Source organism: Tachysurus vachellii, chromosome 15, assembly GCF_030014155.1.
Source record: "Tachysurus vachellii isolate PV-2020 chromosome 15, HZAU_Pvac_v1, whole genome shotgun sequence".
NCBI classification, from domain to species: Eukaryota; Metazoa; Chordata; class Actinopteri; order Siluriformes; family Bagridae; genus Tachysurus; species Tachysurus vachellii.
The window spans coordinates 15,406,229-15,427,114 of record NC_083474.1 but is presented as its reverse complement, the minus strand read 5'-3'; the positions used below and the strand labels follow the sequence as shown (position 1 = coordinate 15,427,114).

General features: G+C 37.5%; 1 protein-coding gene across 5 annotated transcripts; it reads right to left on the bottom strand.

Annotated features, from left to right (window-relative positions):
* Positions 1 to 1,238: 1,238 nt before the first annotated feature.
* etv1 (ETS variant transcription factor 1) lies at positions 1,239 to 19,299 on the bottom strand. 5 transcript variants are annotated; one of them, XM_060888735.1, is made up of 13 exons: positions 19,122 to 19,299; positions 18,597 to 18,753; positions 18,318 to 18,396; positions 17,991 to 18,038; positions 13,968 to 14,021; positions 10,642 to 10,771; positions 9,297 to 9,488; positions 7,616 to 7,869; positions 6,235 to 6,303; positions 6,061 to 6,129; positions 4,682 to 4,851; positions 2,962 to 3,063; positions 1,239 to 2,787 (listed from the first exon to the last, which is right to left on the bottom strand). In XM_060888735.1, the coding sequence occupies exons 2-13, from the start codon at positions 18,639 to 18,641 to the stop codon at positions 2,566 to 2,568; spliced, it is 1,434 nt and encodes a 477-aa protein (XP_060744718.1). In that variant the 5' UTR covers positions 18,642 to 18,753; positions 19,122 to 19,299; the 3' UTR covers positions 1,239 to 2,565. The 5 variants fall into 5 exon arrangements, with proteins under 5 accessions (XP_060744718.1, XP_060744720.1, XP_060744719.1 ...); XM_060888737.1 differs by having other exon boundaries at positions 4,682 to 4,857; positions 6,067 to 6,129; XM_060888736.1 differs by having other exon boundaries at positions 18,597 to 18,750.
* Between the last annotated feature and the right edge of the window lie 1,587 nt (positions 19,300 to 20,886).

The window sequence follows — 20,886 nt, the reverse complement described above, 5'->3', positions numbered from 1 at the left end:
TCTAATCTTCACCCAATTTAAGTCTTCAATTTAGTTTTTCTGTAAATTTGTCTATATAATGCAACCACACACACACACACACACATATATATATATATATATATATATATATATATATATATATATATATATATATATATATATATATATATATATCTCCACAGCCTATCAGGAACAAGTTTACCTGGACCAACGACTGTCTTTTAAATGGACCTGATTTGCTAATCAGGGAACAGTATCATGTATATCGTGTGAAAATATCTTCTTGAAAGTTCATGTCTATCTTTTTTTATTCTTGTTACACACACACAGACACAGACACAAACACACACAGTTGGATAGAGCTGGATAGGCACTGAGCACAGGCAGTATCTTTTAATCTAGTTAAATCATAATCAATTTTTGTCTTTTTTTATTCACTGTTATATTTAAAAAAAAAAAAGGTCCATCCAAAAACCTGGAAAACAAATTGTAAGTCTAGATAAAACCATCTTTTCTAAATTTTTTACTTAATAAGACAGAATGCTGAAAACTTCCTTAGATTTATTGTACTCACTCACTCACTCACTCACTCACTCACTCACTCATTTTCTACCGCTTATCCGAACTACCTCGGGTCACGGGGAGCCTGTGCCTATCTCAGGTGTCATTGGGCATCAAGGCAGGATACACCCTGGACGGAGTGCCAACCCATCGCAGGGCACACACACTCTCATTCACTCACACAATCACACACTACGGACAATTTTCCAGAGATGCCAATCAACCTACCATGCATGTCTTTGGACCGGGGGAAGAAACCGGAGTACCTGGAGGAAACCCCCGAGGCACGGGGAGAATATGCAAACTCCACACACACATGGCAGAGGCGGGAATCGAACCCCCAACCCTGGAGGTGTGAGGAGAACGTGCTAAGCACTAAGCCACCGTGCCCCCAGATTTATTGTAATTTAAGTTCAATTAGATATTGATTTTCCCTGGACTGACTTTTGACCAAAGATTTACTGTGGTCGTAAAAAATTCTCTCAAACGTATAATTGTCAGAATATATTCAAATAATTTCCTGTAATTGTAACTATAACTAAGTAAGATTTCTAAAGCACAAGCATCTTCTACCATTGTTTATAATTACACTGAAATCTGAACAAAATTGATTTTATCAGTGACCCAAAATTGCTCTTAAAAAATGCCAAAATGACTAAAAAAATAAATTCCATTATTTGAGGAGTGACCACTCATTTGTAGTTCAACACCGTTTTATTACAGAAGTGTAGCTATTGCCATTTCCTCCTCAATGCTGAATATATTCTTACATTCAATAAACACTGACTTTCATTTTTTTTGCTGTAAAAAAGACAAAAACATGAATGAGTGTACTGCAGGGCATAGCTGCCATCTGTTATGGAACAACTACATGTATCCAATCACATGAAGAAGCAGCATTGATGTGTAGTATCCTGAATTTACATGTTCATATGTTCAGAGATTATGCAGGAGTCGGGAAATAACACATTTATCTCCAACCGTTGATGAATTCTTTAAAAGAATAAAAAATGATTACAGGAAAGCTAAAATTTACATAATAATTAGGATATAGATTTGGCCTAAGAATGTGTGGAAATACGAAACAATAGTTTGTGTTCAATAAAGGATTGAAATGGATTAACATACCCTGTAAAATATATATATATTTTAAAAAGAATTGAAATGACAAACAGCATAGGGTCAAACCAGTTTTCAAATCTTAAACAATCAGTCATCGGGAATGTTTATTTTCTCTCCATGTTCAGGACGGAGCTGAACGTCCAAAAGAAACAAATAACACAGACATTTGTAGTTCCTCTGTTGTAGTACTTCATCACTTATGTCTTAATAACAGGTAAGTGGCTTTTATGGGATCTTGCTCACCCGCTGATCTGTGAATCACCTTAAACGTGTGCTTGTTTCATTTCACGCTGGAGAGTTTGATAGGCTTTTATTCAGATACAAATACACTGAATTATTAGCTGCTACTCAGCATGACACCAAGTAGATGGGTAATGAAAATAAATGAGCACTCCACAAATGATTTAAAGAGATCTTAGTAAAAGAGGTTGAGATTTATTCACCCACATTCTCCAGACTAGAAACCTGTCTAAATAGATGAACACATATTTCCAGAAAAAGCCAATTTCTCCAGAGATCGCCCAGTGAATCTGGCATGCTCGAATCCCCCCATTTATTGTAAAAGAAACAAACATCAAAGGAGCAACGACCGTAACTAGGACAGTAGGTTTTACACTCTGCCCGTCTCTGTCCATAAAGTGCACTCTTTGTCCCGGGGAATGACGGAGACGACGGATAGAGGAATCCAGAGAAGTCCTGATCTCACACAAAATTCATAAGAATTCTAGTGACTGAGAGCGATTTATTTGTTGTTGTATTTCATATGAATGGAGTTGTAAGAACAGCTATGAGCGATAAACCCCCACCACCACTGATATGTTCGTAACTTTTTCATACTAGATGTGAATTCTTACGAATTTTAAATGGTGAGACCAATGTGGCAGAGTCTGTGCTCGGTGATCAGTAGACATAGCCTTCGCTGTAAGGGTGCGGGTTGCAGTAGGCTCCTTCCTGAACGTATGCCATGCTTTCGTCGTAGTGTGACAGTGGCACCGTCTCTTCCTCGTTGATTTGCCTCTCCATGTCGGTTTTCAGCACGGGCCGCTGATTGTCAGGGAAGGCCATGGAGAACAAGGCCTCGGGGTCGCACACAAACTTATACACGTATCTCTCACCTGCCACCTGAAGAGGCAAAAAAAAAAAAGATGTGATCAGTTTCACTTTACGGTGCTGCTCAAACATGGACGTGAACATATTTTACTAGCTTTGTAATAGATTATTGCAGAAAAGGTAATACATATTAGATAAAACTTAATGCATTTTTTCATAATGCATTAGCTTTGTCACATCCTTTACCTTCTGCATGATCCCTTTCTCGTAGTAGTAGCGTAATGAGCGGCTGAGTTTGTCGTAGTTCATGGCAGGGCGATTCTTTTGGATCCCCCAGCGTCGTGCCACCTTCAGAATAAAAAATGGCCATAACCACAAAAGAAGATTTCATTAATTCTCGACCGCAATCGCTCTTTACCAGGGAATGGTCTCTGATTATATACGACACATATTATTTTAGTCTCTAAAACTCCTTCAGGTGGACACACTGTATATATCATTAGAGATGTGCTCATTAGAATGAGTGAAGCATGGCAGATGTTATGGCACCTGTCTGTACGCCCCCTGCTTCTTTTTTAAATCTCCCTCCTTATATTCTCCCTGAACCTGCCACAGTCGGCCCTTTTTCATTCACGTCGTCCACCTGCCTGGTCAAACCCTGCAGCCCTGGGTCACCTGATGGCATGAATTGGCCCCCTGTCCCCTACAGCTGCCCAATGGGCCTGTGCCAGCTTCCTCCACACACACACACACACACACACACATACACACACATATACAGGCTAAAGGGAGCTCTGCTGTGCTTGATGCAGCTCACAAACACAGCACTGTTAGTCTCCTTGAAAAACCTCAGCCAGTCAACATAGCTTTCACTTTCGAAATATTTAGCAGTCAGCTCTCTGCTGTGTGTTGTGTTTGGAGGGACATAAAAGCTTACTGTCTATAAAGCAAGGCCTGGCCTTCTTTATGGCCATCAAATCATGGCTGTGAGTTCAGACTCAACATTAAACATGGTGGTTTGAAGGAGGAGTGAAAATAACCTGATATGCTTAAATAAGGTTTGGCTTTAATTTGGTAAAGTGGATGAAGTGATGAAGAAACAGATCCTGATTTTAAACTAAATTTATCTAATATTAGTGTCTTGAAACATAGTTAAAGTTTTAGGCAGCATTAATGCAGTGTCTATAACCAATTTTCTGAAAGCAAGGCAGAATAAATAATTAGTTAACTAAATAAAATGAACTTTTATGTTCTGTTTATGTTCATAGTGATCAGGTCTTATTCTCAAATCCAATTAAAGTATATTTATTATATTTATTTTCCCCCCCGCATGAGAGTGCATTTCCTGCTTAAATCAGCTGGATAAACATTACAAAATAACAAAAAGTTTAGAAATCCTTGGCACATTTCCTCCATCTTTTATGTGTACTTTTTAATGTATGTGTGCAAAGGAGAATTCCCATAAAAATATAACACGAATGTTATTTGGCCACGATTAATCGCTAAATTATCATAGTAGTAGATAATACTACTATGATAATAATACAGTGGGATATTTAATCACCAAACACTTTTGTGTTATTATTCATCTTAAAGTGTATTTTAAGGAAACTACATCTTTGTACATTTAATACATTTAAGAATTTCTCTTACTATACATTTACATACAGTTATTTATAAATAAAATAAATAAATAACAAAGTTAAATATAGGTAGTTTTCACCTAAAGTAAGCCCTAATTTTAAGCTTGAAATGGTAGCAGATCTTTGACCTTATCTACTAAAGACTAAATTCTAAGATTGTTTCAAGCTTGGCGATAAAAATGGTTAGAAAAAATAGCTCTAAATAATATTTAAACTTGTACTAGCTCTTAAGGGGATTGAGTGATGAGCAGAATTTTTCACTTAATAGGACGTGATCTTTTGCAGAAAAATGCTGAAGCTAGGATTGATTTTGTTTGCAGTACCTCCTCAGGTTCAATGAGTTTGAACTCCATTCCTCGGCCAGTCCACGCAATGAAGTGGGAGTTGGAAGGGTCGTCCAGCAAAGCCACCAGGAACTGCCAGAGCTGCAGTGAGCCTCGCCTCTGATAGGTGGGACCCTCACGGTAAAGCCCTGCCTCCTGTTTGATGTCCCCTGCAGGTATGAAACAGCTGATCAGGTCTGGGTTCAACACTGTGTTTTCACTGAGGAATACAATCAGTCTCACAGGTCGGAATACAGGACGCTTCTGCCACTTAATCTCCAAAACAAAGCAGGTCGTAATAGTGGAGAATAATAAATGAAGTAATTAGAGTTAATATGTTAAATATCAAATATCAAATGATTTGCAATGTTTAATATTGTTGCATTATTTATTACACCATTTAGTATCGACAAGCAAACAGTGAGCTCATATATATATATAATCTATATATATATATATATATATATATATATATATATAATCTATCTATATATATATATATATATATATATATATATATATATATATAATAAAATACTAATAGATAAAATAATAGAAATTATATTATTCAAAAATAAAAATATAAACATTTTTATCTGTAAAAAAAAGTTTTAATATTTTACAATAAATATAGGTTTATGTGTACATTATATGTATTGCCTTTTACTTAATATTTACAAGAAATATTATGAATTAACGATTTAAAAGTATGGAAAATGAAACAATAGGTTACAACTGGGCTGTGAAAAGTGCTGACACTTGATGATGCAGGCAGGGAAATAATTAAAAAACAAACAAACAATGAAATAAATAACAAACAAATAAACAAACTCATCCCTGCAAAACTATTTCACTTCCTGTGTAAAGCTGAAAGCCAGCACCTATTTCTGACATTAAAGCAGTAATTATAGTAATACCTAATAACAGTAATTGTTTGGGACACACTGATTTTTAATTGAATCAGTTTGTAATTGAGTTATTCTAACTATCTCATTGTTGATGAAAGCAAAACATGCCAGAACCCATACACACACACACACACACACACACACACAAACACACACACGCGCACACACACGCACACACACACTCACACACACGCACACATACAGTTTCACTAGTCTGCATGATTGTGTTTAATCACAAGGTACTGATTTCATTAAAGAACTGAAGATCTGATATCATCAGTTTGAGGTGTTACACATACAGGAAGTATGTTAGGTGTGTACACATGATTTATATTTATATAAAGTATGTGCTGTTATAACACATGGGGAATAAAACAAATCTTTCAGCTAGACATTAGGCTTATGGATAATGGACTGAGATATTACTATTCAATATCTATATTTTTGATTATGTTCCAAAATTGAACTTACCCTCAGCTTTTTCTGGTACTACACAGGTGTCATCATAGAAATGCCTGACGCCTTTATCAAACATGCAACCTGCAGCAACAAGCCATATCTTATTATTATGGACACAGGTATACAGTCCAAACACACAGGGCCTACTTTACTTTATACTGAACAATGTGAAGCTTTAGACAATACCTTCAGTTCTGTTTGCATGAGCCAAATAACCCTCTTGTCTCAGATAAACCGAGTGGCAGCTTGGCACTTCTGCATGACATAAAGAAGTAAAGAAATGAACTGAACTGTTGTACATTTCCATTGGCAAAAATTACACTATGCACATAAAAAAAGGTTCAAAGACCTGCGAGCATTTGGCATTATATATTTCATTTTGTTATCTTGTCGTGTAATTCAATCAACGCAACGGTGCAGATTCTAAGTGAATGCTCAATAAAACAGCTAACCCTGTTCATTTGAGCCTGTAAAGATCTTTCAAGGCCTCATCCAAGTAATGGCCCTGTGAATGAAATTACTGCTAATTAAATTAGACACTGCCCTCCCATTCTGTCTACAGCACACAACAAACACACTCTTTTTATGCAGCTAACTTCTTCTAAATGACAAGATGATCACACAAAACACGTACAGTTTATCTCTCAAATAATCAAAACAAACGAGTTATGATGTAAAGGTTTGGTTTCGTACCGATGATCTTATTTAAATTATATACAGATGCAAAATAGAAAATATGAATATTTGAAAAAAAATGTACATCAAACTGTAAGCTTCAAATAATAGATTTGGAACCAAAATGCAAAGTGACATGTCTGTTTCTCAGGAGAGGGGGTTAGGGCATGTGTCCTGATTCACATAACCACTACAGGAAGCAGCTGAGGGCCAGACGCTACATTCCTTCCTGACAGGCTGCACCAGAGTACCTCGCTTTTTTTTGTGAATGAACAGCAAACGCCATTTCATTCATGCCAGAGCTGGGCCAATAGCCTGAGGGCCCCATGGGAGAGATTATAGGGGCCCTTCTCTCCTCCCTGCTCCAGCCAGGCCCTCAGGAAATGAGACCAGAGCCCCCATTTCTCTACTAATGCACTAATTCTATCAGTCACCCCATCCCTCACAGAGCCACGATCTGCCTTTAGAAAAAAAATAAAAAAAATAACAGCATTTACCGGAATAGTCTCAGACTCTTTCCTGTCATACTTGCGGAGGTTAGTTCTCGGCTGAGGGGAGATTATTAGCGAATTTAGGCTGACTGTTCCCGCTAACCAAATGATAAACATCTGTGTGCTATGTATAATTAATTAATTTGTAAAAATGTGCTCTAGAAAAGAGGATAAGCTGAAGGGTGCTTGGTTACACACACACACATTGACACACACACACAAGGAGATTATACTGTAAATAAGATACAAATATAACACTATATTCAATCTTTTCAATAGGATTTGCTTAATTTAACACAGACCCAGTGTAAGAACATCTTACTCTAACAACTACAAGGCACTGTCTTTCTCCTTGACATAAACCATATTAATAAGTGCTTTTTTTGTGTTTACGTAATTACCTGAGTCATAGGTGAAATCTCGTGGCTCTTGCTTTATCATCATGGAAGGAGGGTAGGATTGAGGCAGAGGGGCTCCCACCAAGAGTGGATGCTCAAACAGAGGATCTGAATATTCCTGCTTAAACCCTTGAGACTGGAAGGGAATACTGGGTTCAGACATTTGTCTGTGGTACAAGGGCCGGCCGTCTCGCCCCATCGGAGCCGGCGCCGGAGAAGGAAATGAATGACACGGCTCTGATAGCTGACGCCGGAACCTGAGTAAAGTCGTTGCGACAGCAAAGTCAGCAAAGAATTACAAAAATTTAAATTAAAAAAAAACTTTTAACACATAAACTGTGTATTCATCTACCCAGCACAACTCAAGCACATCAAGAAAAACCAAACAATTACCTCTGATGTGTCTCATTCAGCATTACTCACATTTTAGTGCCATCACTAGTTAAGAAAACAAACTTCTGACCCTTAATATAAAAATACAAAACGGAGCACTCAGTTCATTGCTGAAGACTCTTTCAATCTGGATGTTTTTCTCTATCTGCTTCTGTATATTTGCCCTCACTTCAGACTGCATCAGCATCATTTAGAGTTAAGTTCAGTTTCTACATCACATTCATTATTATTAAACGTGCCATTTTTAATGTCTTTCTGGTGTCTTCTGCTGTATTGTTGACTTACACACACACACACACACACACACACACACACACACACAGACACACACAGACCCATACCAGACCCAGCGATATTGTACTGAGGAAATGAAATACAATTTTTAAATAATCACCACCATCTACCTTATTCAGGACATTTTTTCTCATTGTCCTCCCAGTTTGTTGACATTAAATAATTACTAATAACATTCTGTCATCAAGCATCCTGAGCCACTGAACATTTTTCAGATTTGCCAAAGCCCCAGGTTGATAACTAAAGCACTAAACTTGCAGAGAGATACATTTACTGTCAATCTGAGATGTCCTGCTACAATTCTGACACTGATTTCTTCCATCCAGTTCTGTTGTACTGTACTGGCAAGTTAGCATGCACTGTGTTTCCCAGTGTATTCATTTCTTATATGAATTGTATTTGCACTCTAGATAATGTACTGTGCAACTTAACTGTTGTTGAAACACAACAATACTCACTTTCTTTGACTTCAGATGACACTATAATAGATTTGACCTTATATTGGTGCAAACTGTTAATAATATATTGATAATAATATTTACAGTAAATAATGACATCCTTTGATGAATCACATTTGTTTTTAAGGTATGACAGAAAATATGACTGACACCACGCTAGTACTTTAATAGTTATTTTCAGTTCTTCAGTGATAAGTGATAACATGCATAAAGGATAGCGTTGGACCTTTAGTTTATACAGTACAGACGTTAAAGCTGTATTCATATAACGAGATTACTGCTGATTATAGTGCTCAGAGTTTCTAATAAGGAACTGATTAATCCTTAAAGCCTGAGAACTGAAACTGTTTGAGGTAGATCAAGCACATCTCTTAGGTATTTAATAAGCTTTAATATATCCTGAATATTGATTGTGCACAATAGCATTTAGCCATCATATCTATTTAAACTTTCACTGCACTAGGTACAGGTCTATATCTGATACGATCTATATAGATAAGTAGCTGGAGCCTGTTTTGGCTCAGTATTTGCATAAATACCTGTGGTCAATGTTGTAGGTGGTGTCAGGGAGGGGCTGTGGGCCGTTGAGGTGGGGATATGTTCTGTCTGGTTTGGGGGTGAGGCCAGCACTGGGAGACACATGGTGCTGATGGGGAGATACGGGTGTGCTGCAGGGTGTAGTCACAGGACTGGAGCCCTTCATTCCTGCTACATGCTTTTGCTCGTAGGCACTGCAATCATGAAGGAATGACAGGAGATTGGTTAGAGCTACAAGGATGTGCAGAAAAAAAGCTCTATCTGGAAAAACTGATGGAAATATACGTAATTGTGTACATTAGTTGGAGAACTTTGTTTAACTACCTTGCACATGAGATGTGCAGCTGACATCAACACTTCAACTTTGACTTTGCAAATGCAATTACGTGCCATTCAGACTCATTTAAACATAACACGCGCATTTCTAACCATTTCATCCTTCAACTCAAAAGAGAACATCGTTCGCACCGAGCTCGCTAGTTTAGCTCAGGTGTCATCAAGCTAGTCGCATTTTTCCGCGCTGTGTTCGTTTGAGTCCAATTTACACCCTTTGCAACATGAAATGTCATGAGTGTATCATCAAATCATTCGAAAGATGACTGTAACCAGGCAACCATGTTTTATGTGGATGCTTGTCCAAGTGGAGAGAAAATAAGGAAGGCACATGTATTGTGATATGGTAATTTTTTGGCCTTTTAATTTAAGATGCACCTGCTGTTTTGTTTCACAAAGAACAATTTCTTATGAATGAAAGATTCTGGGTTGGGGTGGATGGGGGACATGTTTGGTGTATATTATGAATATTTCACCAGTACTCTTTTGAAAACATACTGTAGCTTCCTTCAGACTGGAAACTTGAAGCATAAGGAACAACATATACTAGTTCTTTGTACTGTGCAATTTATATTCAATAAATATTCTGAGACGAATTTGACACACAGCACTAGACTACATTAAATTGCACACACACACACACACACACACACACACACACACACACACACACAAGATTTGGACTGTGGGTTTCTATGGCTGCTCAAGAAATTAATCAGGAAAAAATTAAACACAGCAAGAAAAGCCAGCAGGATAATTAAGCGGGAAAAAAGTATGAAAGACTCAACGTTATTTAATATTGTGGTTACGTGTTATAAGGATGATAGGATATTTATTATATAAACTCTGTCTGACTCTTAAAGCATTATCTATTATCCAGTTTATATATGTATGTAGTAAGAATGTGACTAAGGGAGTATAATGAGTTAAAGGAACACTACAGTCTCATGATTTTCGTTGTCCTTTTGTGTGTGTGGGTGTTTGGTCTATGTGTGTGTGTGTAATTGACCGTACCTGATGTTGTACATGCATTTCTCTCCATAGTGGAGCTTGAAGGGTCTCTCCTGACTGCAGGCTGATCCCAGATTAGCACAAGGGCTGTGGGGCTCCCGCTTTATCCTCAACTGCAGCCCGTGGAATGCCACTGTGTACATGAAAGAGAGAGAGAGAGAGAGAGAGAGAGAGAGAGAGAGACAGAGACAGAGAGAGAGAGAGATAATGAACCAATGAACATAATAAAGTAATTACAAATTCACTGATAAAAGAGCTTCAGCTACCAACAAGGTGCTGAAACACCCTGAGAAAAACCCATTTAATGAGTTGTTAAAACACATGTAGAGATATAAAAAGTTAACCGAGATGAAACATAATTCAATTTATTTAATTGTGTGTAAGAAACATGTCATTTCCTGGTGTGGGTGTGACCTACTGAAATCGCATGCTCTCTTTTAGCTGTATGCAGATATTGCCCAGACAAGATGGAAATCATTGATCATCTCTCTCTCTTTCTCTCTCTTTCCTCCCCCCTTCGCCTTCCCACACCATTCCCATTTCTCAAGCCTTAAAGGGCTACTAAGAGCTGAACGACTGCTGATGAATCTCCTGTCCTTCTGACAAAAGATCAACGCTAAGTCAGTTAGGCTAGCGAAGCAGCTTTTAGTCAGTCTGTACAGTATTGAGAAGTAATGCAGCACTGCTTCTGCCACTCACTAAAAATGGACTGGGAAAATATCCATTTCAGCAGTTATCCAACCACCTGGACATCTATCTATCCATCCACCTTTCCACTCATCTATCCATTCACTGTGTTATGGATAAATAAAGGTTGGAGAGTTTATTTAAAAAAAAAAAAAACAAAAAAGAAATCCTCTAGCAGCTGTCCTCACCGTAGTGGAAAACCATGGAGACTAATTCCCAACCCCCTGAGAGAACTGACCTTTTACGATCATTGATCGGAGGTTAAAAAAGCACAAGATAAAGACCTCTGACAATGTCGAACAGAGTAACACTCGTTAAGCAGTGGCTCCATCGCTGTAATTATGAGGCTGTAATGAGGGTGGAGATGTGTTATTCCAGCTGATGATGACGATGGATTCTGACTTGACCAGCCATAAGGTTTCAATTTAACTAGTTATATACATTAAGAACTTTTTCTTTTTGTGATCAATTGTGTAAAAACTCTCTAACACAATTTAAGTACAGATCTGTTGAATGCTTTTAAAAAAACACGGCCATGTTTTTACTGTCCTGATCAGTATCAGCAGGTGGATTAGTTACTGTAATATCAGTACGTCAAAGCCACTAATCATTTTATTACCGGTGGAAAAGAAGAAGAAGAACAACAACAACAACAACACAACAAAAATGTAATACTGTTTTTTGATTACAATAATATTTACAGATTAATTTTTATGGAACAAAACAAGAACCACTGAAAGTACAGAAAAATACATCATTATAGATTTCAGTCTGAGGAACGAAAGCATATAAATCAATATAAAATGTATTTGCTCTTCAGTGAAGCTAAACCCTATTTTCAGCGAGGGACGTCATGCGTGCGACTCTTTCAAGATTGCTGCAATTACAGACACATTGATTTCTCTTAATGGACGGTGTTATGAAGGATTTGTCTGTGGCATTTGCTGCTATTATTCATTTCCTCAAAATTAGGATGATAGTTTAAAGAACAATAAAGACAGACAGATTTCAACATTTGCACATTTCCTATTGTTATGGAAAACAGAATATAATTAAAACATTTAATATAAATAATATAATAAAAAAAATAATAATAATCATCATCATCCTCATCATCATTTTAGTCACTTGTGAGTTTCTTCTAAATATTTAACAAATGATTAATTATTAATTTGCACTGTTTGTTTTCTGACCTGGTGACTTGAGTCAGGAAAGCATCATGTGTGTTGATAATCTATTTATCCATGTATATTTTTACATATATTTTTAAATAATACAGTTAGTTATATTGTGGCAAATATCATGTTATAAATTAAATTGGTAGGTAATGATGTAGTTTATAAAAGGTGAACTGAGGCATCGTAAGTTCTTAGAGACACAGAAAAGGTATTATACTTTTTCTGGCTGTTATGTAGCCTTTCCCTATTTTGCGTGAATAAAATATCGAGCCTTTCTTTTAAAAAACAATACAACAATGTTCTAATGTAAATTTCAAGACTGCATATCAGACCTAAACACTCTACAAACCCAAATATCTACATTTGCCAGGTTCAGGTTTAGCTTTCTCACAAATCGTTCTAGTTTATTCACAGATTCATTTTGTCTCTTTTATAGCCCTGTGCTTTGTGTGCTACAGGGAAAGTGAGCAAGAGGGGCCGTGCCAGCGTGGACACATATGGGAGGGCTGCATGCTAGGCTGCCTGTTCAGGAGCGCTACAACCGCGCCCTCGCCCTCCCACCATCTGCCTGTCCCTCCTCTCCTGCCCTGCTCTTCCCTCGCCTGCATCTACAAATGCCAGCTAACAGCACAGAGACAGAGCCGGCTCAATGACACTGCACTACAGTACACAAAGTGGGTGTGTATTTAAAAATATCCATCCGGTACACAAGCTGATTCAGTACAGTAAGCGCACAGTGTCCACCATTGTGCACAATTATATTAGGTGAATCAGTATATTATTTAGGTCACACAATCAATCCCTGACCTTTTTAAATGCTTTTATTGTATTCTCACAATTCTAACTGTTTCACACTTTACATCGAAACACAGAGCCACGCAATCCTGATTTAACTCATGATGAGGAGAAATACAGATGACTACAGTGCTCTCATAAGTAACAATATTGTGTGCTGCTTGGTGAACTTCCGTTACAAGACAAAGCCCCCTTTTTTTTCCAGCATCCTCAGTGCGGCGGTGTATTTTGGCTTCTCTTTAAGACATAAGCTGGCCTCATACCCCACTGTGCCACACTCAGTCCATGCCACTTCCGACACTGGCACTGAATTCGCTGATCGCCCTGAGCCAAGTCTACTTCCTATGGCCATTTAAAGTAGTACCGGTGCTAGCTACACACACACACACACACACACACACACACACACACAAACTTACAACTCAGCTGTTTATCTACCTACAGAGCAATAAACTAATATCAAATATTTAAAATAAAAAAGTATTATAAAAACTAATTTGAAGCTTATGTTTTGATTTTTTTTTAATATGCTAACTTATTATATATCTTTTTTTTTGTATGTGAACCACTAAGTGACTATTTTACTATCAATTTTCAAATCATGCAAATCCTTCAGTAATTTTGATGTGTCCAGTACGAAAAGCAAAAAAAAAAAAGTATTACACTTACAGTTTTCACCCTGAAAGTCAGGAACAAACTGCTCATCGTTGTCCGGAACTTGAGCTGAACAGAGAAAAGAAAAAAAAAAGAAAAGACGAGAACAGGACCAGATTAGTTTCTTTCCTCCTTGCCTGTGGCTAACTCGAAGAGTTAACACAATCTGTATTTAACTCATTTCCTCTATTAAGCTCCAATGATTTAAACACTAATGAATCAAAAATCGTAATCCTACGCATGAGGACATTTATTCATTTATAACAAAGGAGACATATCCTCTAATTATGTCAATAATCTAATTTAGACTTCATTTGCCGGACAGAACGGGGCCCTGCGTGTGAAACACATCCTAAATCTCTGTCAGTAAGGGTTAAATCATCGAAAGAAATATTACATTTTTGAGAACCAAATATAATAATAATGACACTAAATCCTCCGTGTAAAATATCAGAAATATCCACAATGTTTTCTGTTCTGTGTTTTGACTCATCTTTTTTATTCTTTGAGAGAAAGACAGGGGGACAGCCAGGCACCCAAAAAAAAAAAAGAAACACCTATTCTTCACACCGTCTAATTGGGACACGTCCCCACTGGTGAATGCACCTGTACCTGCCGCGTCGGCTCTCCTCCAAACCAAGCATCTCTCCTCCACTGCTGCCTAATGCTAAAATAATGAATCCTTCAGTACAGACTGCAATCATGCGCCTTCATGTTTATGTTCCACACATTTTACACTTTGACTGTGTGTCTGTTTCCCACAATCTTTGCCCGATCTGGTGTAAAAGCCAGTGAGGCAAAAAGCAGTATGAGACCTCTGAGCGCCAGGCTATTAGCACATTCATTTTGGAGTGATAAATATGGATTTCCATTTTCACACCAACATGTCAGGGCACACAAATATAAATATACAAATACACTGCACTTTTATTGGGTTAATGAGGGTAAGAAGTCAAGTTTTTGCTTTTCTTCACACACACACACACACACATGTCCACTCTACCACAGATTACATGCAAAGCAGTTGACAGGTGACTTATCTTTATGGTACACGCCTGTGTGGTTATAAACATGTTTAAATGCTCAAACAGCACTTCAAACACACACAGCAACATCACCATTACCAAAGTTCCACCCATCTGACAGGTCAGTCCAAATTTACACCGAAGCCGATAACGGTCATGTCTACTGTTTAGCTACTAAATTAGAATGAAATAAGAAAGAATGGAGGCACAAAAGACAGAGTATAGGTTAACACAAATGAGAGGGAGATGAAGAGACAGGAAGAAGGAAGAAAGCTGCAGGACTCAGCAGGGTGAATGAGAGAGCCTGTGAATGAGACAGCTGATCCAGGCAGCACTACTGAGGACGGCCTGGGAGTTGGAGCACTGCCGTCATTCACAGAAAAAAAAGAGGCGCACAGTGAAATTACAGGCCTCAAGCGGCTCGATCGTTACACGCAGATGCACAACGGTACAAACACACTAATGTGAGCTGTATGGAGCACTTGTAATAAAGTGACAACGCAAAGGAGTCTAACTTTGTAACATGAACCTATAACCAAATTGAATTGACATAATAATTTGTTTAGAATTATTAGTACCCTTTCAGAGGATCTTTTCATAAAGCCATCTTTCCAAAAGAGACTTATAGCTGGCTGCTTTGGCAAAAATGACACACGCATGTCAAATGACCGTCCAATCACCTCTTACGTCTCTCATGTCGGAAACACCGTCTGTCTCTCATACGTCTTCCTCTTCTTTCCAATTACCTGAGACGATAAATCTCTAAAATGATTCCAGTGGTTTTTCGTTTTGGTTCTAATGGACAGGAAGTCGTCTATTAAATCTATCTACAATTTGCCTACAACCTCTGGCCACCGCGGCTGACTGATGTAAGACAGACTGAATTGGGTTCGTCACTATAATATCTACAGCAGTGGACAGTTCTTTTTTTTTAATCCCCATCTTCCTTCCTGAGGCACTAAAATATTTAAATGATGTCTTATTCTTTTAAAGGCCCTGAGGTGGAATCACTATAATCACACTGGCACTAAGGAAAGTAAAGTATCTTCAAATCTCTAAGCGAGCTCCCCATTCGAAAATTCTTTAGCAGTAGTGCGAAGATTTTTAAACGTGTTAAAGAATACATGACGATGGTCTAAGGTTATCAAATATTGAGATTCTTTTACACCGGTGTGTGCGGCGAGTCATATTTTAGTCCGTTTGATGGTAACGATAATGTCTTTATACACATTTTATTACATTGAACTTTTGTTAAGCACGCAATAACTATAAAGTCTGGTACTGTAATTCACCAAGTTAATAATAAACATGAATAATTCTTAAATGTCATGACTTAATTATTCAGTGTCCAATTATACTTCTTCTTGTCAATAAGCATAAAAGGCGAAATAATAAGAACATGAATTTTACTGCTTATTTCGTGTACAGTACAGACCCTAAGCAACAAAGACATAGATTGTGGAAATATGTCCCTAATGCAAAGTGCTGGTCCTAGTTTTACAAAACCACTTTGCATAATTTTAATGTGACAATCTATTTTGTTTATTTAAAATATGCACATAAAAGATGAGCCTGACCCTCTGGGTCAAACTTCTAAGAAAGATATTAGAAATCCAAACTACAATTTCTTGCAGGTTCTCATGCATATTCATGTATTATAAACTTCTTAAAAACATTTCAAGCAGTACTGGCATGTAATGTTTTTTTTTTTAAAAAATCCTGTGAATAAAGGAAATCTGTAAATAAATATTTAAAATAACACATTATTCTTACAAATATAATAAGAAATCTTACAACTATAAAGTCTAATCTTAAAATAATTTAAAAAATTATTTTATAATTTTAAAAAATAATTTTAAATGTTATCATATTTTGTAAAGGATGGTCTAAACCAGCTATTTAACTTTTTTAGTCCAGAGTGATTTTTGTTAAATAATTTTGTGCTCAAAATCTTTAGTTATATTTAAGTTTTCACAAAAAAAAAAAAAAAAAATCATAAAAAATGTTAGATTATTTCAGTCAAATGATAATAAATGCAGACATGTTTTAACAATGTATATTTAAGATAACTTCGATCACTACTATACTATTATAGTTACCGATCAAGATTTGGAAATTGTACCTCTTAAAAGTCTTCTGAATTATATAATAAATGTTTTCAAACACAAATAGCTACAAATACGTTAAATAGCCAGAAATATCACAGGACGAAACATACAACACTAACCTAAAGGCCGGTGCTGCAAGCAAGAAGGAAACAAGACGCTGGCGCTCAAGTCCTGAAGCATCCCGTTACACCATAACAAGCATGTCTTTCCATCAGAAAAAAAATCAATCACTTCAGAATAGTAAAAAATAGAAGAATTGTGGCGGCTGCGGTTCAGATTGCAACCCTTCAAAGCATTTTCAAAAGTTGTCCATTTGTCCAAAAAGTAAAAAAACACTTAACATGCAGCAGTGACAGCTGAAGTTCTTTAGAAAGATTCATATATAGACACTAAAAGAGGATGTAATGGAGAGAAAGACAGAAGCAGAGTGTGTGCATATGTGAGAGAGGGAAAGAGAGAGGAGAGAGAGAGAGCGATGGAGAGGGTGAGGGAGAGAAAGAGAGAGAAAGGTGGTGGTGGTGGTGGTTGCTCGGCTGCCTTAGCGTTTGCCAAAAGCGGGGGAGAAGAGAGTGAGTGCGATCGCAAGTTCTCCTGGTAATTTGTGATGACACTCACAGTAGAAGCTCCTCGGTCTCCCTCTAGACTCCTCTGCCTCTTTAATGTATGCATGACACATGAGGTGCCTTCGCCACACACGCATTAATTGGACTGCATATTAGGCATTGTAACTTGAGGCATATTGCTTTCCCCTCCCCCACATTATCTCTCTCTCTCTCCTCTCGTTCTGTCTTTAACACAAAAGTGCTTGTTGATCATCCAACCAACTAAAGATAACTTCAACAAGGCCAAGCTTTTAACACAACACACACACACACACACACACACACACACACACAAATGCTTACCTTCTGCCAGCCAGGTCTCCTGAAGTTGGCTGAGATCTTGAAAAAGCTCTGTGACAAAGGACAGGCGTGCAATCAGAAAAAGAAAGACTGCAGTAAAAAAAATCTTTGCTTATTTCACTCCACACTTCGGTTTTTACTATTCTAGTTCAACCAGAGAGCTGGAGAAGCATGTTGTGAAAGCTTCTTCAGAGGCATGTGGTTTGTAATTGAGATTTTACAGCAAAGAGTGCAGGTGGAAACAAGCAAATTGCATTTTGTGAAATGTTAAGAAGCCGTGAAATGAAGATTGCCTCTTTCCACCACCCCCTCTACATGTTCTGTGCTTACCCTCAGTGTCCAAAGCCAGGTCAGAGTTAATGAATTTCCTTTTCTTGTCTTTTGCCAGTCTGTTACTGCATGCCTTTCCCTGTGGATTTGAGGAACAGACAAACAAATCCATTTATCCCTGATGAGCCAGAGTGCTAGGGCTGTGTTGTTGTTGTTTTTTAATGATTTTTCCTTTAAAAGTCTGTCACATCATGTGTAAGCTGTTCGATTAAATATAATCTGAAAAGCCTACTTTCTGTGATGCAGACCAGGCAACATGCAAACTTACAGCCTACTTACATGTGCATGAATGAAAGGCACTCGCTGGTCGTAAAGTGTGTCCATTCTGTAGCAGTTTGACTCTGGGAGGTCTGAGTGGAGCTGTTAGCTGGAGCTGTGCGTTCAGTGCGCCGTCCGATCAGCGCCTGAGCTGCTCTGAGAGGATGACTTGAAGCTGCTTTAGCGGAGAGGGAGGGAAAAAGCATGAATGAAGTGCTCGAACCCGCAGAGAAGGTCCGCTTTCAGATGCTTCATTCACTAAGACGCATACAGGCGTGTAATCTGGCGTCCTGCGCTCCAAACGTGAAGTGTCTCAGCGTCAGCGCGGCTTCAATATCTAATCTGTCCGATTCATGTCATACAACAGGTATGAGCAGCAGGTTGGTTAACATAAACTGACAGTTAAACTGCAGATGAATTAACACACCCACGTTTCAATTAACTATTGGAACACCGAATAAACGCACAATGTTTGGCTGTTCGTGTTACCCTCGGGATTTTACGCGACGCAACGGACTTTGTAAACTCGCCAACAGACGCACTCACCTCTGTGAAACGCACGGTGTTGTATCCACGAGCTGAACCGGGGAAAAAGCGCTAAATCTCCGCGTTCTCGCTACACAAATTTCAGCAATCCGGTCCGCGAGTTTTCGGCCTCCCTTCAAAGCCGCGCGGCCGCTGCGCGTTCTCATTGGCTCCGAGCGCCGCGCCGCCAAACCCCGGAGCGCCCCTTCTGCCCTCCACAGTCCTGTTTACACTCCTCTAACACGATTTACACTGAATTTACATAGATAGAGAGCAGCATAAAAAAAGCTTGTCATGGATCGTTGGATTTTGGTTATTAATTGTACATTAATTTTTAGGTAAAACGTTTATTTATCTAATATCATCTGTCTGATTTTGATTCCTTGAAGATCCCACACGTTCATAAAAAGTACTAAACTCTACTTAAACCCAATCCTCAGGCTGCAGCCTCAATGGTACGTTATATAGTTTTAAAATCTGGAGTGATCTTTTACCTCTAGAGGTGGATATATAGCATAACTTTAATATATTTCATGTACATAAATTGTACAGTAGCTTTAAAGGTACACTACATGCACCATTCTAGCTAAATTTTATATATATATATATATATATATATATATATATATATATATATATATATATATATATATATATATATATATATATCCCTGAGTGTGTTTTTTAACAGTATCTTCAATCTTTAAATTTATGGCTAAAGTACTTGTAACCATAGCCAATCTCTTCTAGTCTCCTAGGTGTGCATATCGTAGAACTGTTGAAAGTAGCAAATATCTGCAAAGAGCAAAACCCATCAATCCTGCACACTGAACTCACATCATATATCGTATGTGTGTGGACATTTAAGGACTAGATTTAAAAAACGTACACAATTTTTACCTGCTGTTTGGCATCATGTAAACAGCATGACTAAATCATCACACACATTTAGCAAAAATCCTTTAAAAAAAAAAAATAAAATCTGGTAATGATAAACTATGTGTTGAGGGAAATTAACTGAATTTCTGCAAAATCTTCTTGTCAGTTTTAAATTGAAATATTCACAGTATGTGATAATGCAATTCCATATAAGTTAACACAGTTTAAGGTAAGTATATGATTATTAGGACACTGTTCATACGTTTGACCAACAATGTGTGTATATAAACACAATGAATGCATGGTGTCAGTAATGTTAAACTACACCAGTTTCAGTCAGTCTTACAGCTGAAGCAATTTCACTCTGAGGGACTTGAGAACCGCTACTATAAAGTGTGAGGATTCCTTTACAGGAACATGATGGAAATACATAGCAACACTTTAGGTTATTTATGGGTTGTTTTTAAAGAAAATGGTACACATACAATTTACATTAAGCTGAAAGATAAAATCAAAGACTGATTTAATATGATGACAAAGGGTAAGTGTTGTAGCTCAGAATGTCAAAGGTTGTGTCAAGGTTACACGGGTTAGGGTAAATTCATTAAGCACTAATTGAACATGAGATTGAATGTGAAAAGGTAAAATGATTTAAATTAGCAATATTACATGAGTCTTGAAACTCCATTCACCAATTTGATACCATTCACCAATTTGTGCCATTTTTTGTATCTTCAACAACAACCAAAATACTAACATTAACAACTGGGCCATGTGAGATACAGAGTAAAAAAAAAAACTTTTGAAATTGAAAGGACACATTGTGTTTTATAATACACTGAATACTTCTATGTTCTGGGGGAAAAACACAAAAAATAGGGCATTTTGAGAGAATGTACCAAAAAAA